At 38.4% G+C, this 27,574-nt stretch overlaps 1 protein-coding gene across 3 annotated transcripts in view; it reads right to left on the bottom strand.

The window, feature by feature from the left end:
• The window catches only part of LOC126281316 (3'-5' RNA helicase YTHDC2-like), a 261,983-nt gene that overhangs the window by 105,178 nt on the left and 129,231 nt on the right, over positions 1 to 27,574 (bottom strand). For all 3 annotated transcript variants that reach the window (XM_049980161.1, XM_049980163.1, XM_049980164.1), the window contains exons 13-17: positions 21,589 to 21,723; positions 12,875 to 13,063; positions 8,807 to 8,926; positions 6,475 to 6,632; positions 5,361 to 5,475 (exon numbers count right to left, since the gene is read on the bottom strand). In XM_049980161.1, coding sequence (XP_049836118.1) covers positions 5,361 to 5,475; positions 6,475 to 6,632; positions 8,807 to 8,926; positions 12,875 to 13,063; positions 21,589 to 21,723 — 717 coding nt within the window. The remainder of the gene's footprint in view (positions 1 to 5,360; positions 5,476 to 6,474; positions 6,633 to 8,806; positions 8,927 to 12,874; positions 13,064 to 21,588; positions 21,724 to 27,574) is intronic.

Here is a 27,574-nt window from a genome sequence, read left to right on the forward strand (position 1 = left end):
CTCATATGACAAACAGCAAAGTACAGAGTTGTGGCAGTTTAGAACTGTAAATTCATAGGTGAATAACTTCTTTTTTATTGTCGATATTGTTGAAAGGAAAGGTTTAGGGTCATGTGAACTTCGTGAATACTGAATAAAATGTTGTCACTTTATATTGAAATTGAAAATCAATAAAAAGTAAAGTAAGTGCAGAAAATTGTTTTAAACAGATTTGTGGTAATTCTTACAAAATACATTGCAATTTTTCATAAATAGTGGCCACATTGCCATTTAAAGTCCTCCGTGGAAGATAGCACAAATTGTACAACACACAGCACAGCAGGATTACAGCAGCTTAGAATTGCGAGTTCGTAAGCAATATCTTTTTCTTTATTACTGGTAGTGTCAAGAGCAAGAAGTTACAATTGCATGAGCTCAGTGCAATCTGATAAAAGCACTTTTAACTCTGTACAATTGATGTAACTAATGTACACCTACAAAATCCAGAGGCCACTGGCCCTCAGCATCATACTAAGATTTTACAAGATTTGTCCAACTTAGCTTACAGGTGTACCAGCCTCTCCCAGGGTGTTGTCTTAGAATACTTCACTATCAGAGTTCATACTTCAAGAGAGCAATGTACTCGCAGCTGCATTGCAGTTAAGGTCATGTGTGTTTTGACAGGCTGAGGATGTACAGAAGGGCATCAAAGACACAGGATCAACAGGTAGGTATGCAATTGAACTGAGTCACGTACCACTACTAGACTACCATTTCATGATACAAGTAGTTGGGGTTTGAATATCATTTATTTTCTTTTTGTATAAAAAGGTATGTTCTATTTTGATTCCCATCAAAAAGGCAAAATCAAATTAACATCAAATATGAGAGGAAGTAAAGGAGAAAATGTTTCAGCCTTGCTCAGTATAAGTGATACAGCCATGGGTAGTGGGTGTTAGTCATTACTAGTTTAGTCACGTTCACCACAAAATTTATATGTTTACTACCATTTTATCAGTCATACACTCTCTCAGTTGAATCTCGCCTAATGGCTTTGTTGTTCACGGGACACGACTAATGGTGCATCTAGATGTACAGCTACATGATTACCCTGCAATTCGAGACTAAGTGCATGGCAGAGGGGTCACGGACCTGTCTTCAATCTATTTCTCTACCATTCCATCCTTGAACAGTGCACAGGAAAAATGAAGAACACTTACATTTTTCATTGCGAACTCTCATTTCTACTATTTTATTATGATGATCATTTCTCGCTTTGTAGGTGGCTGCCAAAAAAGTATTTTCACTCTGAGAAAATGTTGGTGATTGAAATTTCATGATGAGATCCTGCTACAATGAAAATTGCTTTTGCATCAATGACTGCCACCAAAATTCACATATGATATCTGTACTGTCGGCCATCGGGTTCCCCTAAATGGCAGGCAGCACCGCATAACAGCCACACTATGAGGGAAACAAACCAACAGCCAAATAGGCAAAGACATCAGGTAAACACACCGAAGATTCCAGTCGATTAATAGGAACCTTTCCTTGCAGAGGTCGCTGCGACGTATCTGGCCGCGGATTCCTACGCTGGGTTTCTATTGGCCTCAGCTCACTATATAGACCCGGCCGGTCGAAGGCAGACCAGTATTCGTCCGCTGCTAATGGCAACCGCTATTGCAGAGTCTCCGAGAAGATATCACCGAAGCTGCTGTACTGCACCGTTGACCGCAGTACCAGCCGACCGGCAGTACCAGCCAACCGAGAGGAACCACATCTCCGGCTAGATCGACGGACATCTACATCTACTGTACAGCCAGCTATTGTATTGTAGAAGAAATTACGTTCAATAAACTGTTGGAGAATACAACAATATCCATGGCACTCTCTATTCTACTTCGCGAGAATACAAAACAAGCTGTCCTTCTTTGAACTTTTTCTATGTCCTCCACCAATCCTATTTGATTCAAGTCCCACACCCCACAGTAGTACTCCAGAAGAGGGTAGACAAGTATAGTGTAAGTTGTCTCTTTAGTAAACCTGTTGCATTTTCTAGGTGTTCTGTCAATAAATTGCAGTCTTTGATTTGCTTTCCCCACAACATTATCAATGTGACCATTCCAGTTACTTAATTCATAACTGTAATCTCTCTGTATTTGGTTCAATTTACGGTCTTTAGATTTGTCTGTTTTATCCTGTGACCAAAATTTATCATATTCCTTTTAGTATTCGTGTGGATGACTTCACATTTCATTATTTAGAGTTAAGGGTTCTTTTTTTCCAAGAAATTGATTTTTTATTGCATCTTTTGATACCTTATATTGTGGGGAACACGTGGGCAAAACTGTTTTGCCCATAAACTATTGCATATAGTCAAAAAACAATGATATGGCACTCCAACGTTGTCAAGCGCCTACTGATGGTACCTGGAGGCAATCAGATCTGTATATGAAGACTTACTGAGTGTCAATTTACTGGAAAGATGTGTTGGCATGAACACTCAAAACTGTAACGAGTCGATAAATTCGCTGATTTGGACACTCTCCCCAAAACTCATGTACTCCAGTAAAGAAACAGTTGAAATTGCAAAGAATTTGGCTACAGTTATCTTCAAGGATGGCTTTGTGGGACTCGCACAGACAGTGAATGTCATGGGCATTCAACTTGGGAACAGTATTCGAATTTTGCAGAAGGCGCAATGCGGACCACTTTAGACGCACAGTAAAGAAGCCAGATCTTTGGCCCGCAAGGAAGCGATGCACGTGAATGAGATTTATAAGATAAAAAAAGGCATAGTATTTGCTTCAGTTATCACAGACTGGTGGTAAGTCTCAAAAAACCAATGAAAACCGTTTCTAAAATTTTAAACACAACTTCCTAAAAGTCACATTTTTTTGCTGGGCATTTGAATTGCCAAAAATGTACTTGGTCAATTTTGATGCCACTTAGCTTTTTTTGTAGAGAACTGAATTGGTTATGGTGGGAACCTCTAAAAGTTAAACAAATTTCCAAATATCAATTCTTATGTACGTTTGAATGGCCAAACCAAGTCGATTTTTATTACGCTTTTTTTCAAATATCCAACATTTTGTGAAAAATTGAAATTTTATCACTTTTCAGAGGTTCTGACCCTGCTACACTCGTATATTTTAATAATTTTTTTGTCTGGTGTGTTTCAGACCAACCAGTTACCTGACCCTACTGGTGCATGGCATGCATTAAGATCTTCAGCACCATTTGTTTAAAAAAACCCTTAATATTTTTAAGCTTCCTCTCCTAGTTCCCACCCATCTCACCTCACTCAGTTGCATTTTTACATAAATTATACATATTTAGTCCCATCACAAGCACTTTATCATTTTTCTAAATCTTTCCTCTCATTCTGAGTCGTCTACCATCCTCCGCATTGCTTTCTTAGTGGAGCTTTACCATCTTGCCTACTTTCCCCCCTGCTCATAATGTGTGAAAACTGTTATTACATTTGCTAGAAACCTGTATATACTGTTCCTGATTATATAGTCCTATTCTCATCAGAATAAATGAACTGTGGTGTAAGGAAACTGCTACCGAGTACGTGTGGAAAGAGGGGGGGCGGGGGGGTTAAGAAAACCAGTTAATTTTCTGAATTACAATGAGAACCTTGTAAGTGTGTACATTACTATCAAAAACTTGTTTATGTGCCAATCCATTTTTCATTCATCTATTTGGTGAATTCTAGAATTTCACACTGAATTGCTTGCAATCCATTCTGGATGTTCTGTGCACAGTTTGTTGTATAGAAATTACTGTGGTTAGCTTTACACTTTCACCAAATGCTCGTTACTTGCAAAAAACTGAAGTTCAGCCACTGTACAATGGTTTTAATACGAGAGTCAACTGAACAGCTTCAATGGTTGTTTTCTTCCTCTGCCCCAGCTCCTCCCACAAGGAGATGCAACTGTATTCTATACTATTAAATACATTTCTCTTCAATTCTATACCTATCTTGTTCTTCCAATAGTGCAAGTACTTACATCACCCACTAGTAAGAAATCATGAAACTGGAATATCGTCACTGAGACATATTTTTGAAAAACTGTACATGATACAAGCAGACACCTTTCAAAATATCAGATACTGTGCCTGTGCAATTTATTCCATTTCTCGTTACACCTTGAATCACAATTTTTGTGCTATTATAGTGTATAACATTAAATGTCTGATTCTTTAAAGAACCGAACTCCCATATATAAACCAGCTTCAAATATCTGATTACTTTTCAAGTGGGTTAAATATTTGACACCAAGCAAGAAAGCGAGAAAAAGTTAAGAAAAGATTTGAAATTGTGCTTAAACATTGTTAGAAGTTGCTAAGTGCTCTCACTATGAAATTCTGGACGAATATAGTGGGGTAATTGGCAATATTTTAAACAAAAGAAAGTTCTTTCATGTAGTAAATGTTTAAGACGTTGTATTTCCTGAAATGTGTGTCATACATTTTTGCAGGTACATTCATTGGTATGGATACTGTCTGCAAACTGTGTAGCTAATACAGTTGCTAGTAAAGAAGTAATAAATCAAAATATCATGTCTGATACTGGATTTTTACTGCTTGAAAACTGAAACTGCAGTAAATTAAAAACTTTTTTCTTTCATAATTTTGTCAGGGATATCAGCAAAAGAAGTCTTGTAACGGTTTGAAATTACGTGTAAAGCTTGTTGGAAGTCACTAAATGCTCTCATTCTCAAATACTATATGAATAAAGTCTCAATATTGGCATACCATCAGTTATGCTGCCTCAAGACAAACACAGTTTCTAACTGTAATACTTGTCTTGCTGTGTTGAACTTTTAACATAAGATTATAGCTCTTGATGCATTTTAAATTTGGCCAATAATTATATGAAGTATGTGTGCAAGCTGCAACCGGTATCAGGTTCCAGGATAGTCACTTAGTAATATAGGTAACATTCACACTGAAGCACATTTCCTCCTATTTTGTCTATTAGAAACATTATCTCAAATACAGTAGCCTACAGCCACAAACAATGAAGTGAACAAACACATTATTTACACTAACATCACAACAGACTCATCATCATTTGCATATTTTTGCTGGTGGCTGCAAACATTCTACTGTATCAAATAAGTAACCTACACAGAAATCAAATCACACAATCAAAACAAATGGCAATAGTTACAAGCCATAACTGTCATTCACAAAAGACTACAATAGCTGGCAGGTTAGAGGGAGAACTCGAACAGAACAAAAAAATGTGACCACTCTCAATAAGCAATTAAATATTATTATCATAGCTGCCCTGAAATCTGCTGTCTGCCAACAGCTTTGTTACTCAAAACCACATACCGAATATATATTTTATTTACTTGTGTCTTTACCTGGAAAGCTCGAAGAAGTGCCATGTGGTCACTATATGTTCCAGCGGCAAATTTTTTTCTTGCTGCAGATGCAGCACGTTTCATTGAAGGCTGTGTAGGGAGAACAAATGGATCCCTATAAGGAAGGAATATAATAAAATAATTACTGATACAAACATGAAAAAATGTGTCAGTGCAGAGAAATATATATTAATCACTATGTGATAAGAAAGTGCTGATTTAACTTATATACAAAATAAAGAAGTACAGATTTCGCGTGCTGGACAAAGACACTAATAGGGTTTTCCATTATATTTCAATTTTGGCAACAATATGTTATCATTCATAGGAACCAAAAATGGAAATGATTAGGAAATTATGATATAAATAAATAATGTACTGATATTCAAGGTTATTGATTTCAGTTTCTTTCACTTTCAATATACTCTGCATAAGGAGAAATCACTATTGGATGTGATATAAATTTTGGAATGTAGTCAAAGGAATGTATAGTGTATGCCTGTATCAAAAGAAGATGACTGGATAAACATAGCTGAACGTTTTGGACAGTCGTGGAATCTTCCTTACCATACAGCCCCTCAGCAAAGCGCCAAGAATTTTTTTTTTTTTATGTCCATCCCTAGATGTACTCTGTTTTCATCGCCTGACTTTTTATGACACAATGCTTATAATAACTTGCATTATTATAAGAAGCTTTCAACTTCTAAATAAGTCACAAAAAACTATTTTTGTTAGTAAACTTGTAAGAGCTGTTAAGTATGTCAGACTTATGTGTAAGTACCCTTTAATAAAAGTCTATTATTTACTCTTATATATCATCTGGATAATGTATACTGCAATACAGTGCTAGGTGGGTCAATAGTCTATAAATAGCTAAATTCTTTTGTCAGCTAATAATTTCTGAAGGTAACATGTTAGATCTGATGTACAACAATCCTCTTTTTTAGTAAGCTTTTTCTAAACAATCTCTGTTTCAGCAACAAGGTGCTGATGTCCCACTTAACAGAAGGGTAATACTACATTTTCAATTTCCCTTTTCTTTATTTCTTTCTGCTTCTAAGACACATTATGCAACTGCAAAAACATGAAGCATTACAGTATTTTTTTATCTCACCTGTGTGCCAGGCAGCAGACAATAGTAAGAACTGGATCTAGACACTTAAGCACAACAGAGTAGAGCAACATTTTTCCCAGGCGAGGATCTACTGGAATGTCAAGGAGATGATGCCCTAATTCTGTAAGATCCTCCCAAGCATCTAGTGCATCAATCGTCTGAAACAATTGAAACAAGCCAATATTTTAACATGCTTTAATGTATTTTAGCAACCAAAGTAATACTAAATACAGCCACATGTTTAACACATTAAGTGCAGTGTCAGTCCCTAGGGCCCGATAGTGAAATTTTCATTTGGATGACATCAGTGCACGGGAATGGCAGTATCAACATTGAAAACAAGTGTTAGAATTTTAATGAAGTTCATTAAGATGTTCAGTATAAAGATGGGGTTTAGATTTGCTCAAATTACAAAAGGTAACCATCTGTTCAATTACTTTTCTAACTGCATTGCTCCTGAATGTTTCTGTGTTTGTCCTGTAACATTCAGAACAATTATCTGTGCACCTTATGCACCTTTCCTTCCTTTTTTCCAACCAGGGTTTGCTTCTTCTTGTATCAATACTGACTGGAATTCCATCATATTAATGCCATGTGAGTGCATCTGCAAAGTATTTCCGAAATATTATGACTGACATTTTTCATCTCATTCCATCTTGGGATACAAATAATGCGTTCAAAACTGTTCAAAACAGCATAAAATGCTAACTTTCGATACTATTTTACCATGTTTCTCAACAGATTGCTTTATGCACTCATCTGATCAGAAAGGTCAACTGTACTTTTTTGCTTATTGCATTTGGTAATAATTTTTGGTTTTCAATAAAAACCCTCTTTTGGTTGTCAACTTTTCCATTTCATACTAATGTTTGTTGGAAAGAACCAAAAGTCTCTTTTCTCTTTCAATTTCAGGACCATAATTCACTGACTACACTCTTTATTCTCTTCCCTGTGTTTCAATTATGTCATAACAACTTCTTTGGGAATTCCTTTGCTATTTAACCAAAGTGTAACAACCAAATGTGCATTCTTTGTTATGAGTCTGTCTACCAAATTCACACTGGTATACCAATTATTGGTACATGATATATGGGCTTTATTGAATACATCTTGACACAGATTCATCAAACCAGTTGTCAGCACGTATTTTCTTTATCAAGTACTTTGCCAGTGTAAAATTGAAAATTGTAACAGTGTTCATTACTTCATCACAATTGACACATTTTTATGCTATACTTGTGTCTCCTTCATTTCAAATATTGCCCGAGTGTAATTCATATTTGGAACGTTATTATTGACCATTCGATACAAAGTTTTTTGGCAGTTCTCAAATGGTGAATTGAATTTTTGAGAGATGATTTAATGCATCAACTCTTGTACTGTATGTGAAATGCAAAATATCAACAGAATTTAGAAGCAATTTCTATTCATTATCTTTAGCGGGAATGTCTGAATAAACAGTGAATCCTGGGACCAATATAAATGTATAGATGCAAGTTTCACCAATCACATCCACAAAAGCAATCCACACAACCGCTTTATTTCATTATTATTTGTTAGCACCCCTGGACTCAAGGTTTGGAAACCACTGCCATTTGTGTAGCATAAATATTTGTTTGTTCACTGTTGCATTCAAATATTTTGTCTGTGACAAAAACTCCACAAAAATCTTTGACTTTTTATGCTTTTGCACATTTTCAGCACTTGTGAAAAGCACAATGCTTGGCTGGTGACAGTGAGAATCATCACATAGTTTGATTTCTTAATGAACCAGTAGACGAATTATCACTTTCTGAGATGGCACTTGCATTACGTGGCGTTGTTTACATGGCATTTGATGGATCACTGTCTTCTCCTCGAGATTTTTTTGCTGCTATCGGCAACAAAGACTTTTGAAAATAATCACTGCGAAACTAGTATCTGCTTAAACATCTGTGGCTTTCTTTAACTGGTTGTTCCTTGGAGGTTGTCTTCTTAACATACCACACCCAATTACACTCATGTAGATGCAGATGAACTCAACACAATCAAGTAGTAGCCAACATGAGGAACTGCCGCTTTAGTGAAAAGCTCTGTAAAATCTACTCCAGGCTCAATGTGATAATTAAAGCTCAAAAAGACATTGTTATAAGGCTTCTAATTTACAATAAAATCCTGATAATCTGATTAAACATAAAATTTGGGTAATATCTCTCATCCGCTTATCTCTAAAAAACTTACCATTTACTCAATATAGAACAATATTACAATAACAACTGAACAAATAATATGATATGGAACATATAATACAAAAGTAAAACTTAAAATTACAAAGAATTCTCCTTTTTCCTACCTTAAGAAGTTGGACAGCATTTCTTGTGACAACAAATGAAGGAGGTTCAAGTGCACGAGCAAGGAAGTCTGCAATTGGTGTATTGGCAGGTGCCAACAGCTTTGTATGTAGACACAGTTCCTGTGATACAATAACAAAATACACTGACATGAAATGAATGTATTGATGGAGACAAAATCAGTGAAAATAAAATAACATGAAATCATATCAGTGCACATCCTTCGGATGTGCTGTATCGCAATTACAGAGAAGTGTGTTGTCTTTCCAATTCAAATATGATACCATTTGAATTTTTGCTTCCAGACTGACATAATCATAATTACTGAAGTAATTCTTCATCCTTTAAAGTACCAGTTAAGGTTAACAGTCAAATTTCAGTGGAAATTTCGCTCTTGCTATCTCTATTCCCACCCTCCACCCCCAACTATGAAGATCGTTAAATTTTTTATATGAAGTGTAGGAAGTGGATGAAGTATTAAAAAGGTAGTCAAAATTATCTTTTATTACGACGGTGGTTTGGACAGTTCTCGCAATCACCACGAGGTCAGTGTTAGCGCAACTAGCTGTTCATGAGATATTCACTGGACTGTTGCCTGTAAACACATGCCACATCAGTGCTCCTGGAAGAGAGCTGTGGCAGTGGCATGGCTTTATTGTTGTTCCCATGTAGTTTCTGAAGATGGAAAAAAAGAAGAAGAAGAAGAAGAAGAAGAAGAAGAAAATTCGAGATTCGAGCAGTGATTAAGTGTTTTGTAAAGAAAGGTATGGAAGCAAAGGACGTTTATGCCGATTTCCAGAGTACACTGGGAGACTCTGCTCCTTCATATTCAACTGTTCCCAAGTGGACAAATGAATTTAAATTTGGTTGAGAGAACTTAGATGATGATCTGTGCAGTGGTTGGCCACGATGTGTCACTACTGCAGAAACAATTGCAAAAATAGAGAAAATGGTCAAGGAGGATGGCAGAGTGAAAGTGAGTGAAATTGCTCACACTTGCCATATGTCATTTGAAAGGGAATGTCACATTTTAATTGAAGAATTAAAAATAAAAAAAAATATATCTGCAAGATTGGTGCCGTGATTCTTGAGGCTGGATCAAAAACACTTGAAAATGGACATATTGGAACAATGTTTGACCCATTTTAGGAGAAACGAACAAGATTCTTTGCACCGGTTTGTGACCAAAGATGAAACTTGGGTGCACTACTATACCTCAGAGACAAAACAACAGTCAAAGCAGTGAAAACATGCTGATCCTCCGCCACCAAAGAAAGCAAAGGCACGTAAGGTCATGGAATCAGTGTTCTGGGACATGAAGGGGTTCTGGTTGTAGATTATCTCCCCACTGGGCAAGCAATTACTGGAGAATACTAGGCTAACCTCCTGGACAAATTGCAATAAAAGATACGCAAAAAAGGTCAGGTTTAGCAAGGAAGAAAAGCATCTTCCATCAAGACAATGCACGCTCGCACACGTGCAGTCGCCGAGGCAAAATTACACGAACTAAGGGATGAATTGTTGGCACACCCGCCTTAATCACCTGATACGGTGCTATCAGACTACCAACACTTCCCAAAACTGAAAATTTTCTTGCTGAACGAAGATTTACTTCAAACGAAGAACTGATAGCTGGAGTTGACAACTATTTTTCACGCCAGGAGGAAACTCATTTTCAAGATGGCATCAAGCACTGGAACATCGTTGGACCAAGTGCATTAATCTACAAGGAGTTTACATTGAAAAACAAAAAAGTTTCAGTGATGTAAGAGCTTTTTTTCTATTACATTCTGAGAACTTTTCAAACCACCCTCACATGTATTACAGCCTCAGGGGATTAAATTATTTAACTGTCATTTCATCATCAAATTATTTGCATTTATTGCAGTTTATTCATCAACGGGGCAGACCAAGACAGGTGCATATCTCCCTCAGGCAGTATACATTGCCTGTATACTCTAACAGCCAACGAAACACTGATTAGTTGTGCAATTGTCAAATTAATGGCTTGCTTTTATAAATTCTGTGAAAGAACTGGTGACACACATGGTAGTTTCATTTCTAGTTGGACATTACAAATAGTTGGTAATGTAACTATCTCCAATTGTCAGAAAATACTTCATAAACAATCTTTCTTCTCCTTTTTCCTGGTCTTTGTCCAGTATTGTTAAGGGTTCAGCTTGTTAACTCTCCAGCTATGGGGAATGCGCATGTGTGCATTCAGCTCTTTCCTCGCAATTCCTTGGGCCACTCTGTTATTGTGTCAGATATAATTTCTGGGCTTTATGTATGTCAGTAATCTTTTAGTTTTGCTCCAGAACATTGAAGACACTATTTCCGCACTAAATTTTTTTCTGTTTCTCTGGAACATTGGTATTCACATTATATGCATTCTAAAGTCTCATCCGAACATTTACACATATCCAGGAAACATCCCCCAGGCTGAGGTAAGCCATGTCTCCGCAGTTTCCTTTCTCCCAGGAGTGCCAGCTCTGCTAGGTCTGCAGGAAAGCTTCCATGAAGTATGGCAGGCAAGAATTAAAGCGAGTTGTGCTTGGGAAGCTCAGATAGGAAAGCAAATTCCCGTGAAAGGCAAACGTTCCGAGTTTGAGTCTCGGTCTGGGACACTGTTTTAATGCACCAGGAAGCTTCAATTACGCATATATTGACTTGCACCAGTAATTCTGTAATGACTTTCGTAAGGCTGTTTATGTAACCTTGCTACAATGTGATGACGAATGAAATCTGGTAATGATCATTCTCAGAGCATCCAAATATGGATATGTAAACTGTGTTTTGTAGACAAAACTGAGACTCATCTGAGACGACAGCACGTTAACACTCCTATGTCCAGTGCTGTCCCTGGGCACACCATGGACAGCAATTGTCTCTCTGCTGCTGAGTCAAAGGAAGCCACAGTGTTTCCCACATTAAGTATGTTAAACATACCTCTAAAAATCACCCCTAAATTAGGTTTTTGTTTTAATTGTTACATTCCTTTAATATAATCCCCACAACTATAGAGACAAAAAACATACAAACACACACACACATATCCATCCGCACAAATACAGACACAAGCAGACATATATAAAGGCAAAGAGTTTGGGCAGAGATGTCAGTTGAACCTCCGCTAATTACAAGTTGCCGCCGCTCATACCTCACCTGTCATTCAATAACATCTGTGCCTCTGTACTTCCGCCTCGACTGACATCTCTGCCCAAACTCTCTGCCTTTATATATGTCTGCTTGTGTCTGTATATGTGCAGATGGATGTGTGTGTGTGTGTGTGTGTGTGTGTGTGTGTGTGTGTGTGTGTGTGTGTGTGTGTGCGCCGCGAGTGTATATCTGTCCCTTTTCCCCCCCAAGGTAAGTCTTTCCGCTCCCGGTATTGGAACGACTCCTTACCCTCTACCTTAAAACCCACATCCTTTTGTCTTTCTCTCTCCTTCCCTCTTTCCTGATGAAGCAGCCGTGGGTTGCGGAAGCTTGTAATTTGTGTGTTTTTTGTCTCTATCAACATACCAATGCTTTGGTTTGGTAAGTTACAGCATCTTTGTTTCTAGATATATTTTTCCCACGTGGAATGTTTCCCTCTCTATATATGGAATTTCTGTACCCCATCTTCCTGTGCTCAGTGTGCCACATGTGAAAGTGTGCAAAAATATTCTGAATGCATGCAAATCACAGAACTGAGGCAGGAAGTGGGAACAAGCCTTGTATTTATCTAATCGAATGTGGGAAACTGCTTAGAAACCACATCCAAGCGGCCGACACATCAGTCCTTACCGTTAATGCAATAGGTGTATTCGATCTACGGTCAGTGCTGTCCCACAAGCAGTGTGCTGCTAAGACATGTGGCTATCTAAACAGGTTATACTTTACATATAACCTGTGCCTGAATATTCAAAGTGATGTTTTCCTCATATTCAAAGACTAAATACTATTTTCATAAAACTTATGCACCAAGGAGAATGATTGACTAATAAAATTAGGTTCAATTTATTCTCAACCAATGTTAAGAAAACACATACAAAATATTAAGTATATTTACGATGGCTTCTACACACCTGCAATGGCATTCTTAGGATCTCTGGTGTTTGATAAGCTTGCAGTCTTTGATACCTCTCACTAGAAAAAAGATGGTAACACACTCCAGGCTGTGTTCGTCCAGCTCGACCAGCACGCTGCTTTGCACATGACTTTGATATCCACATAGGTCGCAATAAGCATACTCCGGAAAGTGCATCAAATGATTTCTAAAAAACAAATATTCACAAATATTTCCTTTAGTTACATAAAAATATACCATATATATGTGAATAACAAAACAGGAAATGTGATACTTACATTCAATCTCACTGACACTGTAATTGACAGAAATGATATTATCCCTGCGCTTTACAGGAAATGAAGCAATATTAATGTACCAATTATAAAACCAGAAGAATGAATGAAACCTTAAGAAAAGGCACTGAACTGCAGACTAAGAAATGAAGACTGTGACCAACTTGCAGAGAAACATGATATCAAAATTATGATACTCAAATACTTGAAAAGCAAACATTCAAACCTACATTAAAGCAAAACTGTGAGAACACAGACCTATAAAACCCAAAAGAAAGGAAACTTAATTATCTTACCCACTAGTATATATTATTACTCATCGTCTAGTATAAGATCTTAAAGAAAGTTTAGAATGAAATTAAAGTTTAAAAAAGTAATTTAGAAAGTGACAAAAAATAAAACTAAATGAGAATACTTACATAACAGGGTGTCCCTAGAAGAGTCGTCAAGCACATTTTCTCTGATTTTTCCGCAAATATCTGCATCTTCACTTTTGCAACATGTAGCTAAATCAGCCAAAACAAATACTGCTCTACATGTCTTTTGTGCAACACTCACTGTCAATGGAAAACATCAATTTATTTCTCCATTACGAACAAAATCATTTTTGAAGTGGCATTTTATGTGTCCTTTCAACAGAATGGTTCCAAATTAGTCTAGTGTGATATTTATTTTATAAATATGTATTAACAAGGATAGTAAAAGATGAATAACTAGTACTCCAGCAATGACTCAGCAGCACTGCTGTGTGGTGCAGTCAGCATAAGCCACAGTGGTGCTGTCTCCTTGCTGTAGTGTTGGTTATTCTCAATATTTTACTGTCCCTTATAATACATATCAATAAAACAAATGTCACACTAGACTAATTTAGGATCACTCTATCAAACAGGCATGTGAAACTCAGCTTTAAAAATGATTTTGCTTATAACAGGGAAAATCCGATGCTTTTCATTGCAAAAATGAAATCGCAATCTGTTGAAACATCATAGAAAATGTACCTGAAGAGTCTTAGGAGGGACACTCAGTATATGCGAGATAGTAAAGAGAAATATGAGAGTCAGTAAAAAGAGGATACGGGGAAAAACTGCAATGAAAGATAAAAATAACAGCATGTACTGCTACTTAAGAATGGTTGATGTCCTATTTTGTTTTTGTTTCTTGTTTCCATCCTGATACTTCCATTATTGTAACAAAATACAGTTATGAATATAATAGAGGGAAACATTCCACATGGGAAAAATATATCTAAAACACAAAAATTCTGTAACTTACCAAATGAAAGCATTGGTACGTTGATAGAGACAATAACAAAAACAAACACACACACAAATTTCAAGCTTTCGCAACCCATGGTTGCTTCATCAGGAAAGAGGGAAGGAGAGGAAAAGATGAAAGGATGTGGGTTTTAATGGAGAGGGTAAGGAGTCATTCCAATCCCGGGAGCGGAAAGACTTACCTTGGGGGGAAAAAGGGTCAGGTACACACACACACACACACACACACACACACACACACACACACACACACACACATATCCATCCGCACATATACAGACACAAGCACACATATGTAAAGGCAAAGAGTTTGGGCAGAGATGTCAATTAGTGGAGGTTGAGGCCTGGTGGGTAACGGGAAGAGAGGATATATTGAAGGGCAAGTTCCCATCTCCGGAGTTCTGATAGTTTGGTGTCGGTGGGAAGTATCCAGATAACCCAGACGGTGTAACACTGTGCCAAGATGTGCTGGCCTCTACATTGTTCTCAAGAGTCAGGTAATAACTGCACAAATTTATCTTTTGGGCGTGCTACTGACAACAATCAGAAAAAATCAATGTATGCATTATTTCAGCATCTACTGCACACACTCACAATACATTTACAATTGTCAAGTTTATTACTGTTCCAATGCAGCTTACTCTGACATTATATTTAACCCTCAGGGTGGAGTGGGGGGAGATACTTTATGCCCACCTTCTGAAAGTATTATAATCTAGTCACAAACTTTATAACTTGAAACTTTGATAAAAATTATTTATCATTATTACTGATTTATTATACCAGATTCCACAATCTTTTTGAATTTCTCAGTAAAATGTTGCTAAAAAATTTAAGTTCTAGTAGCAAATGTGACTTTTAGCAAACAAATATCATTTCTATATTTTCAAAATCACAATTATTCTTACACACCAATACATCTTTAAAAAGTGTGTTCTAAATAAAACTCAATGACAATTATCAAAATCTGTATTTTTTAAGAATTTTTTGTGGTGGCCCTAAATTACTACTCATATCTGTATACATATTACGGATAATGCATTGGGATTGCCGAGATTGTGCTAAAAGACATTTTCAGGTTCTGAACAATACTTACATCAGTAGCTATTTAAAAAAGAACACTGTTAGTAAAAGTTAACAACAATTTTCTTTATTTCCCAGTGGGCAGAAAGTAACCCCCACCCCCTTGGTAGTACGCATTATGGAAAACGCTTTGATATTGCTTGGGTCAATCAGTCCCTGACTGGAAGGAATTTCAAAGCAGCTTAGAATAAGGACATAAACCACAACCCAGAAAGCTGTCTTTCATAACAACTTCCAAACACCGCTTTGTACATATCCTTCCAGCACCGTCCAATGGCTTTGACTACATAGCCCATGACCAATTAAGTGAATAATATATCTTTATAAAAAGTTCCAGACAACAAGAGTCAAAAGAAGGCAATTTGATACGTATTTTAGATTTCAGCAATGTCTTCAATACAACTGTCTCAATTTAGTAGCCTTAATTTCCCTCTAGGTGCAGTAGAATAGTTTAACTTGTACTTGTAATTCTTGTATTTGATGTTCCATCAACAATGGATAAGGTCTTGAACTATGTCATAATGGTGATAGGTAAGCCCTCGGTGGTTTGGTATTACACCTGACGTTTTTCTCAATTGTATCCCAATGATACATCACAAAAACTCTGTCTTGCTAGTGACCTATAGTTACACTTAACTTCAAAACCAATTCCATTGAGGATGGCCAGTGAGAAGGTGAATGCCAATTACAGTGGATGGACTCAGAATATTGAGTTAAACATCACTCCATCCAAATATCTCATTTCTTTAGTCCTAAATGGGACTAAAATCTACCTCAGATAAAAATGTCAGTGATACAAACTTAATTAATTATTCCAACGACACTGAAATTGCCAGAATTACATAAACTTAAAGTTAGTGACAGTCATACACTGACAGAAAAAAAATTGCAACTCCAAGAAGGAGTCGTGCCACATAAGCGAAAGCTATACATGAAATGTATTCACAGTTGCGAATATAAACAACCATCAGTTCTATAATGGAATAGTTAACATTTGTGCCGGTCCAGGACTCAAACCCAGATTTCCCACTTATCGCAAGTGGTTGGCTCACCATTTGGCTATCTGTGCATGACTTACAGCCAGATGCAATCTTCCGTAAGTCGTCAACCACGTGTCCACAACCTGTACTCGTGCATCCATTATCTATATTCCCATACAGGGGAGACATTTTACTTGAAAGTCGCTTGCCTGGTGTCAGTGGATACATACAATATAGCAATGCCTATATTATTCTGAATTATGAGGTAATATTCCTTCGGATATGCTTGCATGTCTGAAGGAGCAGGAACTGCAGCGAGTACGGCTGTTATGAAATACATGGAATGTCTTCAGAGTTGCAATTATGGACAACCATCAGCTGTATAATGGAATGACAAAAATGAAAATTTGTGCCAGGTAGGGACTCGAACCCAGATTTCCTACTTCTGTATGGGAACATACATAACAGATGAAAGAGTGCAGGTTGTTGACTTTCAAGTGAAATGTCTATCCTGTACCGGAATATACATAATAAAAGTAAGACTACAGGTTGTATACACATGGCTGACGACATACGGAAATTTGAGTTTGGCCGTGAGTCATGTATGTACTGCCAAATGGAGAGGCCAAAACTTGAGTGAGCAACCTTTTCATTTTAGCCTTCACCAACCCATCCCTCTCTCATCCCCAAGGAAGGAACTATTAAGTTCCGAAAGCTATAAAGTGTGTTACTTTTACACGTGTCTATGAGCAGTGTTAAACATTCATCTGCTGAAAGTAAGTACTGGCTAGCAATTCCGTCTTGTAATTTATTAACAAACGACGGTACAGTCTATTCAACATGAGAACAATCTTGATGTAAACATTACTCTATGTATTCTTCCATGTTTGTTATTACCTCTTGTCCCCCCCCCCCCCCCCCCCCCCCAATGGTGCTTCATCTGCTTCTAGTTGGTTACAACGATAACCTTCTGTTCTATGTGACAGGGTAGCTCGCTCGTACTACTCAGCAAAGACAACCCAACACACAAAGCTTTACAGGTGCATTTGAATGGAAAAGCCAATCCATCAAGCCTGCAGTGATTTTAACAACTGAAGATAATCATGGTGAAGCTCACGAGTTTCAGTTTCTACAAATGAATATTAATAATGTCCCATTTAATTGGTTTCCTATTTGTTTATTTTAACACTTCACATAGATAGGTGTTTGAGAAAGCTGGAACACGAAATCATTCGGATCAAGAGGATTAAAACAAAACATTCAGAAGCAGATTAGACCAAACATTACACCTGCAGATAATTAATAAAATCAACAAACACTAGACAAATAATAAAACTTGAAATGTCATTTAAATTTTAAAAGGCATAAATTAATATATAGTAACACTCCGGTAATATGCTTCTTGAGAGACCAGGCGGAAACCACATTTTGGCTTAGAAGCAGCATCAAAAAATACTTGCGTCTAAACAGTAATAATTTATCTGTGAGAGCAATGAGTGATTTTAAGAGCACATACTTGTTGAACTGACAAATACAGATTGTGTTACTTGAAAAGTCACAAAACTTTGTACATGATTAGAATGGCCATTCTGTTCGATACGAGATTATGGCTAGAGTTTTCAGCGGGATGGTAACAATTTCTCTACATTAAGCAGTTTGCAGCCACACATCAACATCCAATCCTAGTAAAAATTCAATAACACCACAAGAGCAGTTTGAAGGAACAGCTGCAAAGTGAAGGATTGAGCTGTTCAACTAGCATGTAAGATGTTGAGTTGCTGAGAAGCACAATCTTTGACAGAAAAAATTACACACACACACATTATATATATTAAAAACAAAGATTCCAAGACTTACCAAGTGGGAAAGCGCCGGTAGATAATCACAATGAATAAAACACACAAACACACACACAGAATTTGAGCTTTCGCAACCGGCGGCTGCTTCGTCAGGAAAGAGGGAAGGAAAAGGAAAGATGGAAGGATGTGGGTTTTAAGGGAGAGGGTAAGGAGTCATTCCAATCCCGGGAGCGGAAAGACTTACCTTAGGGAGAAAAAAGGATAGGTATATGCGCGAGCGCGCGCGCATATCCATCCATACATACACAGACACAAGCAGACATATTTAAACGCAAAGAGTATGGGCAGACATGTAAGTCAAGGGAAGTGTGGAGGCAAAGATGATGTTGAATGACAGGTGAGGTATGAGTGGCGGCAACTTGATATTAGCGGAGATTGAGGCCTGGTGGATAACGAGAAGAGAGGATATATTGAAGGGCAAGTTCCCATCTCCGGAGTTTGCATAGGTTGGTGTTGGTGGGAAATATCCAGATAACTTGGACGGTGTAACAATGTGCCAAGATGTGCTGGCCTTGCACCAAGGCATGTTTGGCCACAGGGTGATCTTCATTACCAACAAACACTGTCTGCCTGTGTCCGTTCATGGGAATGGACAGTTTGTTGCTGGTCATTCCCACATAGAAGGCTTCACAGTGCAGGCATGTCAGTTGGTAAATCATGTGGGTGCTTTCACACATGGCTCTGCCTTTGATTGTGTACACCTCCTGGGTTACAGGACTGGAGTAGGTGGTGGTGGGAGGGTGCATAGGACAGGTTTTACACCGGGGGCAGTTGCAAGGGTAGGAGCCAGAGGGTAGGGAAGGTGGTTTGGGTATTTCATAGGGATGAACCAAGAGGTTACGAAGGTTAGGTGGACGGCGGAAAGACACTCTTGGTGGAGTGGGGAGGGTTTCATGAAGGATGGATCTCATTTCGGGGCAGGATTTTAGGAAGTCGTATCCATGCTGGAGAGCCACATTCAGAGTCTGATCCAGTCCCGGGAAGTATCCTGTCACAAGTGGGGCACTTTTGGGGTACTTCTGTGAGAGGTTCTGGGTTTGAGGGGATGAGGAAGTGGCTTTGGTTATCTGCTTCTGTACCAGGTCGGGAGGGTAGTTGCGGAATGCGAAAGCTGTTTTCAGGTTGTTGGTGTAATGGTCCAGGGATTCAGGACTGGAGCAGATTCGTTTGCCACGAAGGCCTAGGCTGTAGGGAAGGGACCGTTTGATATGGAATGGGTGGCAGCTGTCATAATGGAGGTACTGTTGCTTGTTGGTGGGTTTGATGTGGACGGATGTGTGAAGCTGGCCATTGGACAGATGGAGGTCAACATCAAGGAAAGTGGCATGGTATTTGGAGTAGGACCAGGTGAATCTGATGGAACCAAAGGAGTTGAGGTTGGAGAGGAAATTCTGGAGTTGTTCTTCACTGTGAGTCCAGATCATGAAGATGTCATCAATAAATCTGTACCAAATTTTGGGTTGGCAGGCTTGGGTAACCAAGAAGGCTTCCTCTAAGCGACCCATAAATAGGTTGGCATACAAGGGTGCCATCCTGGTACCCATGGCTGTTCTCTTTAATTGTTGGTATGTCTGGCCTTCAAAAGTGAATAAATTGTGGGTCAGGATGAAGCTGGCTAAGGTGACGAGGAAAGAGGTTTTGGGTAGGGTGGCAGGTGAATATATAGATAGGGAAACATTCCACATGGGAAAACTGTATCTAAAAACAAAGTTGATGTGACTTACCAAACAAAAGTGCTGGCAGGTCGATAGATACGCAAACAAAGACAAACATTCACACAAAATTGAAGCTTTCGCAACCAACCGTTGCTTCTTCGGGAAAGAGGGAAGGAGAGGGAGAGACGAAAGGATGTGGGTTTTAAGGGAGAGGGTAAGGAGTCATTCCAATCCCGGGAGCGGAAAGACTTACCTTAAGGGACAAAAAAAGGACAGGTATACACTCGCACACACACATATCCATCCCCACATACACAGACACAAGCAGACATTTCAAATGTATATATAAAAGAGGGAAACATTCCACGTGGGAAAAATATATCTAAAAACAAAGATGATGTAACTTACAAACGAAAGCGTTGGCATGTTGATAGACATACAAACACAAACACACACACAAAATTCATATATATGCAAAGATGATGTTGAATGACAGGTGATGTACAAGGGGCAGCAACTTGAAATTAGCAGAGGTTGAGGCCTGGTGGGTTATGGGAAGAGAGAATATATTGAAGGGCAGGTTCCCATCTCTGGAGTTCTGACAGGTTAGTGTCAGTGGGAAGTACCCAGATAACCCGGATGGTGTAACACTGTGCCAAGATGTGCTGGCCTTGCACCAAGGCATGTTTGGCCACAGGGTGATCTTCATTACCAACAAACACTGTCTGCCTGTGTCCGTTCATGGGAATGGACAGTTTGTTGCTGGTCATTCCCACATAGAAGGCTTCACAGTGCAGGCATGTCAGTTGGTAAATCATGTGGGTGCTTTCACACATGGCTCTGCCTTTGATTGTGTACACCTCCTGGGTTACAGGACTGGGGTAGGTGGTGGTGGGAGGGTGCATGGGACAGGTTTTACACCGGGGGGCAGTTACAAGGGTAGGAGCCAGAGGGTAGGGAAGGTGGTTTGGGGATTTCATAGGGATGAACCAAGAGGTTACGAAGGTTAGGTGGACAGCGGAAAGACACTCTTGGTGGAGTGGGGAGGATGTCATGAAGGATGGATCTCATTTCGGGGCAGGATTTGAGGAAGTCGTATCCCTGCTGGAGAGCCACATTCAGAGTCTGATCCAGTCTGGAAAGTATCCTGTCATAAGTGGGGCACTTTTGGGGTTCTTCTGTGGACAATTAGAGTGTAATGTCTCATCATCATCATAGAAATTGATGTGAGATAATTGTTCAGAATGTCAATGAATGTTGTGTGAATTCTCAACTAGTGTAAACAGCCTTGGCCTACTCTGATAAAAGTACAGTTCCCAGTTTCAAAGTGTGCTGGATTTCAACATGTTGTTAATAGTCACTAGAAAATATGACAAAGTACGATGACACTCAAGATATGTGAGGAGATAATAATCAATGAAATGTCTCTTGTAGTTCTCTACCATAATGAATTTGAACTTTTGATGTTCGAAATAACTTCCCAAATGGGTTAGTTTATTGACTTATATATTCATTGTTATATGTGGCAAAACAAATAATTTTCTTCTTAAAAAAATTAAAATGAGAAGATAATATTAAACACTTACCTCTTTAACTTTCCCTGAATCAATAACAAATACCACATCATCTATCGTAATACTGGTCTCAGCAATATTAGTAGATAGAATGATCTTCCTAACACCGGGTGGAGATGGCCTGAATACACGCTTCTGGTCACTTGTCTGCAAATTGACAATAGCATTTAATCTTTAGGCTGTGCAGTTACTAGTCATATTGCCTACAGGTAAAAATGGGGTGAGGGAAGGAATTAAGATGGCTGGCCAACTTCAGTCACATTTGAATTAACTGACATGATTATTTACCGGAATCAAGAAATGAAAAACATGATACTACTACTGGTTACCTAACTTACTTTGGGCACTACAGACACTGAACACCAGTACAGAGATAAATATGATATCTTAGAACAGCATGAAGGGGTCATCTGGCCCTTAATCAGATTCACATTAAAAATCTACAGCATGGTTAGAAGTATGAGTTATATTTTTCCATCCCTTTATATTACACTTTTTGGTTATTGTTTTGGGTTTATACCCAGAAATGTGGCCTACTTCTGAAGTTCTTGACATTTCTTCATTTATTTCACTTCTTTGTGTCTAAACAATGATTTCAGATTCTGAGTACACTTCAGTACTTCTTGTACACATTTTCCACAGATGGCACTTATGCATTTTTCACATGGTTTGTCTTGTTTCCATTGCACTTTCCAATTTGAAGGTTCTTTCACTTTTTAAATTTATCTAGTCCTACAGCTACTTCTTTGTTTGACTGGCTTTCTGGCTCCTGACCAGCTACTCGGGGTTTGCCATTCCTGAGTTCATTTACCAACTGAAGAATGAACGCCTTCTTCTTCAGGTTATTTTTGGTTATTTGATTGTAGATGATTCACACATTTATTGTTGGTGTGTCTAGGATACAGTAAAAGATGTGCACTGGCCATCTCCTGCAAGCAACCTTACTTGAATGTTTATGAATTATCAACATCGACACATACGTTATGGTGGTCCAAAATGTAACAGTTACTGGTTTCTTCTTTGCTTCTTCACTCACTGTTACTTCACAATGTAGTGTGATGAAGTTAGTGAAATTCTTATTCTTTTTCTCTTGGTATACTGTCCCATGCACTCCAGTCAGTTCAAGATGATGGTGGAACATAAGTCAGAATTGTTCTTGTTTACACAGTTGGGAATTTCTCTGTGAATCTTGTTCCCATTAACTGTGACTCTTGTTACTACTAATGGCATTTTCCTCTCTGGAAATTTCTTGGCAAGTGGAAGGGATGTAAAAATGCTGTCTGTCGTCATGTTCCTTCCTTGGTTCAGTAACAGTGCATGAGGTGAAAAACGACATACACTTCCAACAGTTGGTTAAAACTTCAAGTCAGACAACTGATCAGTGTTTTAAAATATATATGGATACATAAAAAATCTACTCACCAAGCAGTGGCAAGAGAAACATAAAAGATGTGGAAATGCATGAGATTTTGGAGCCAGTGGCTCCTTCTTCTGACAGAAGAGTTGAGGAAGAGGAACGAAGGAAAATGACTGGTGAGGTTTAGGAAATGGAAAGTGACAAAGGAAAGTTGCCCAGAACCCCAGGTTAGAAGGGACTTACTGGATGGGATGAGAAGAAAGGGCTGATTGTTCGTACCTGCAACAGACAAGATTCTCTATAGCAGGTACCAACAATGAGTCTTTCCTTTTCATCCAGTCCAGCAAGTTTTCCCTGTTCGGGGATTCAGACCTACTTTTCTGTAACTCTTCCCCTTTCCTAAACATCACCTGTCCTCCTCCTTCACCCTTCTTCCTTTCTCTTCGACACTTGCGTCAGAAGGAGGAGCCATTGGGTCTGAAAGCTCAGGTGTTTCCACAACTTTTATGTATTTTCTCCCACTACTGCTTGGTGAGTTGATTTTTTATCCATCCACATATGTTTTTAGAACTTTAGTCAGTATTTGTCAGGTTTGTTTGGAACTCGCACTTTGGAGGTAACTGCTCATAGGTTATTCATTTCACCATGGCAGTAACAGCAGAGGCAGCTTTGCACGAACTTGTTCCATATTTCAGAAACATGAGCGAGCTTGTCAGGACAGATTTACGGCTCAGGATGACTTCTCACTGATGCAAAGGAATCTGATAAGTTCATGAAATTTGTCTCTTGTTGTATCATCCCTGATAAAACTAGGACCCCAGAAATATGACCAGAGGTCATCCATGGATACACCTTTAGCACAAAAAGCCTCTGTGGTTCACATCACTGCCATCAATTCCACCAACGATACCGTCAAAGTGGCATTTTTTAATTTCATTCTGAACATCTGACACTGTGTGTCTTTTTATCATAAGCAACGACGACTCATCAAAAGTAAGTCAAAGCCAATGATGAGGTAGTCATCTGCTCAGTGGTGAGCTTATGCATTGGGTCCTCTTCTGTCCTCCAGGGTGTTCAAATTAGCACTACTTTCAGATGACAGTATTAGTTACTTCCCATTCCATTCCATCTCTAGTTTTCATTTTCACTGTTGCACAAATTGACATTTGAAGCTGTTGTGGAAAGAACTGAGATGGGAGACACCAACTGAAAGAAGCTTCTCCTCTTGTCTCGCTGTCTTCATTGGGAGTTGGAGTTATCTCTGGCAGAAAATCATCACGCATATATGATAAGTTACTTTTTGATTCAATATCTGATTTCTCCTGAGTATGCAAATTATTTTCTTTAACAAGATCACACTGACACAACATAAACGAAAACAACTGTTACAAGTAGGAAAGAAGAAAATATAATTAAAAAAGAAAAGAAAATCTGTTTCTAACTGATGAGGCCATAGACTCTGCCATAGATGGGGAGGATTGTGCGCCTCATCAATACAGATAACCATACCGAAGATGCAACCACAATGGAGGGGTATCTGTTGAGAAGCCAGACAAATGTGTGATTCCTGAGGAGGGGCAGCAACCTTTTCAGTAGTTGCAAGAGCAACAGTCTGGATGATGGCTGATCTGGCCTCGTAACAACACCAAAATGCCTTGCTGTGCTGGTACTGCAAATGGCTGAAGCAGGGTGGGGGGGAATCTATAGCTCTAACTTTTCCTGAAAGCATGCAGCTCTACTGTATAGTGAAATGATTATGGCATCCTCTTGGATAAACTATTCTGGATATAAAATAGTACCCCATTTGGATCTCATAGTGGGGACTAATAAGGTGGATGTCCTCATCATGAGAAACAAAATTGGTGTTCTACAGATAGGAGCATTGCAATGTCCCTTCATTAAGCAGAGAGGCAGGAAAATTTAAAAAAAGAAATAGATAGGTTAAAGTAACACATAGTGGAAATTAGTGAAATTCGGTGGCAAGAGGAACAGGACTTACTGTCAGATGAATACAGGGTTTTAAACACAAAATCAAATAGGTAATGCAGGAGTAGGTTTAATAATGAATAACAAAATAGGAATGCAGGTAAGCTACTATGAACAGCATAGTGAATGCACTATTGCAGCGTAGATAGGCACGAAGCCTACACTCACCACAGCAATACAAGTTTATATGCCAACTAGTTCCACAAACGATGAAGAGATTGAAAACATGTATGATGAGATATAAGAAATTATTCAGTTAGTAAAGGGAGACAAAAACTGAATATGATGAGAGAACTGAATTCAATAGCAGGATCTGAAAGAGAAGGAAAAACAGTATGTAACTATGGATTGGGGGAAAGGAATGAAAGAGGAAGCTAGCTGACAGAATTTTGCATAAGGCATGATTTAGTCACCACTAACACTTGGTTTAAGAATCATAAAAGAAGACAGTATGCATGGAAGATATCTAGAGACTCCAGAAATTTTCCTGATAATTACTTTAGGATAAGACAGAGATTTCAGAACCAGATTTTAAATTGTAAGACGTTTCCAGAGGCAGATGTGGACTCGACCCAAATTTATTGGTTATGTACTGTTGATTAAAACTGAAGACATTACAAAAAGTTGGGAAATTAAAGAGATAAAAATTGGAAATGTTGAAAGAACCAGAGGTTGTTGAGAATTTCAGGGGGAGCATTGGGCAATGACTGATGAAAACAGCGGAAAGAAATACAGTAGAAGATGAATGGGTAGCTTTGGGAAATAACATTGAGAAAGCAGCAGAGAATCAAACAGGTAAAAGACACAGCCCAGCAGAAATTGTTGGATGACACAGGACACACTGAATTTAATTGATGAAAGGAGGAAATATAAGAGTGCAGTTAACGAAGCAGGTAAAAGGGAATACAAATGTCTAAAATATGAGATTGACATGCACTACAAAATGACTAAGCAGGAACGACTAAAGGACAAATGTAAGGATTCAGAAGCCTATATCGCTACGAGATAGACAGATACTGCCTATAGGAAAATTAAAGAGGCCTATGGAGAAATGATAAGCACCTGTATGACTTTCAATCACACATATGGAAAACCAGTCCTAAGCAAAGATGGGAAAGCTGAAAGGTGGAAGGTGTTTACAGTGCCTACACAAGGGAGGTATACTCGAGAGCAATATTATAGAAATGGAAGAAGATGTAGATGAAGATGAGATGAGGAATGTAACACCGTTTGACAGAGCACTGAGTCCTGGGAGTAGACAACATTCCACCAGAACTACTGACAGCCTTGAGACAGGCACATAACTAAACTCTTCCTACTAGTATGGAAGATGTATCAGACAGATGAAATACCCTCACACTTCAAGAAGAATATAATAATTTCAATTTTAAAGAAATCAGGTGCTGGCAGGCGTGAATATCACTAAATTATCAGTTTAATAATTCATGGTTGCAAAAATACTAACACGAATTCTTTAGAAAAGAATGGAAAAGTGGTAGAAGCTGACCTCGGGGGAGATCAGTTTGGATTCCGTAGAAGTGTAAAAACGCACGGAGCAAAACTGACCCTACTACTTTTCTTAAGAGATAGATTAAGAAAAGTTAAACTTACTTTTGTAGTACTTGTAGGCTTAGAGAGAGGTTTAGACAATGTCTACTGGAATACTCTCTTTGAAATTCTGATGGTAGCAAGAGTAAAATACAGGAAGCGAAAGACTATTTACAATAAGTATCGAGGGACATGAAAAGGGGAGCAGTGGTTGAGAAGGGAGTGAGACAGGCTGGAGCCTATCCCCGAAATTATTCAGTCTGGACTTGAGCAAGCTGTAAAGCAAACAAAAGAAAATTTTGGAGTAGGAATTAAAGTCCAGGGAGAAGAAATAAAAACTTTTATGTCTGCTGGTGACACTGTATTTCTCTCAGAGACAGTAATGGACTTGGCAGAGCAGCTGAATGGAATGGAAAGAGTCTTGAAAGAACAATATAAGATGAACATCAACAAAAGCAAAACGAGGATAATGGAATGTAGACAAATTAAATCAGGTGATGCTGAGGGAATAGATTAGGAAATGAGACACTTAAAGTATTAGATGGCTTTTACTATTTGGTCAGCAAAATAACTGACAATGGCTGAAGTAGAAAGGATGTAAAATGTAGACTGGCAATAGCAAGAAGAGCATGTCTGAAGAAGAGAAATTTGGTAACATCAATTACAGATTTAAGTGTCAGGAAGTCTTCTTCTGGAAGTATTTGTATGGAATGTAGCCATGTATGAAAGTGAAAATTGGACAATAAAATATTTTAGACAAGAAGAGAAAAGAAGTATTTGAACTGTTATGCTATGAAGAATGTTACAGATTAGATGGGTAAATCAAATAACTAATGAGGAGCTACTCAACAGAATTGGAGAGAAAAGAAATCTGTGGCACTAATTAACTACAAGAACAGCTCGGTTGGTAGGGCATACAGATGAGGCAAGAAAAATATAGACACTCTTTGAAAGTTAATACCTTTGGAACAAAATGACATATCACTGCAATTTTGCGTGGTAGCATAGTCTGTCGTTTCCTCAACAAATCTTGGTAAGTGTTTCCCAGCAGGTAACAGTGCAGCAATGAATGAAGTAAGACTGTTGTCTGAGCAAAACAAGGCCGTA

The sequence above is a fragment of the Schistocerca gregaria genome, chromosome 7 (genome assembly GCF_023897955.1).
Source record: "Schistocerca gregaria isolate iqSchGreg1 chromosome 7, iqSchGreg1.2, whole genome shotgun sequence".
NCBI lineage: Eukaryota > Metazoa > Arthropoda > Insecta > Orthoptera > Acrididae > Schistocerca > Schistocerca gregaria.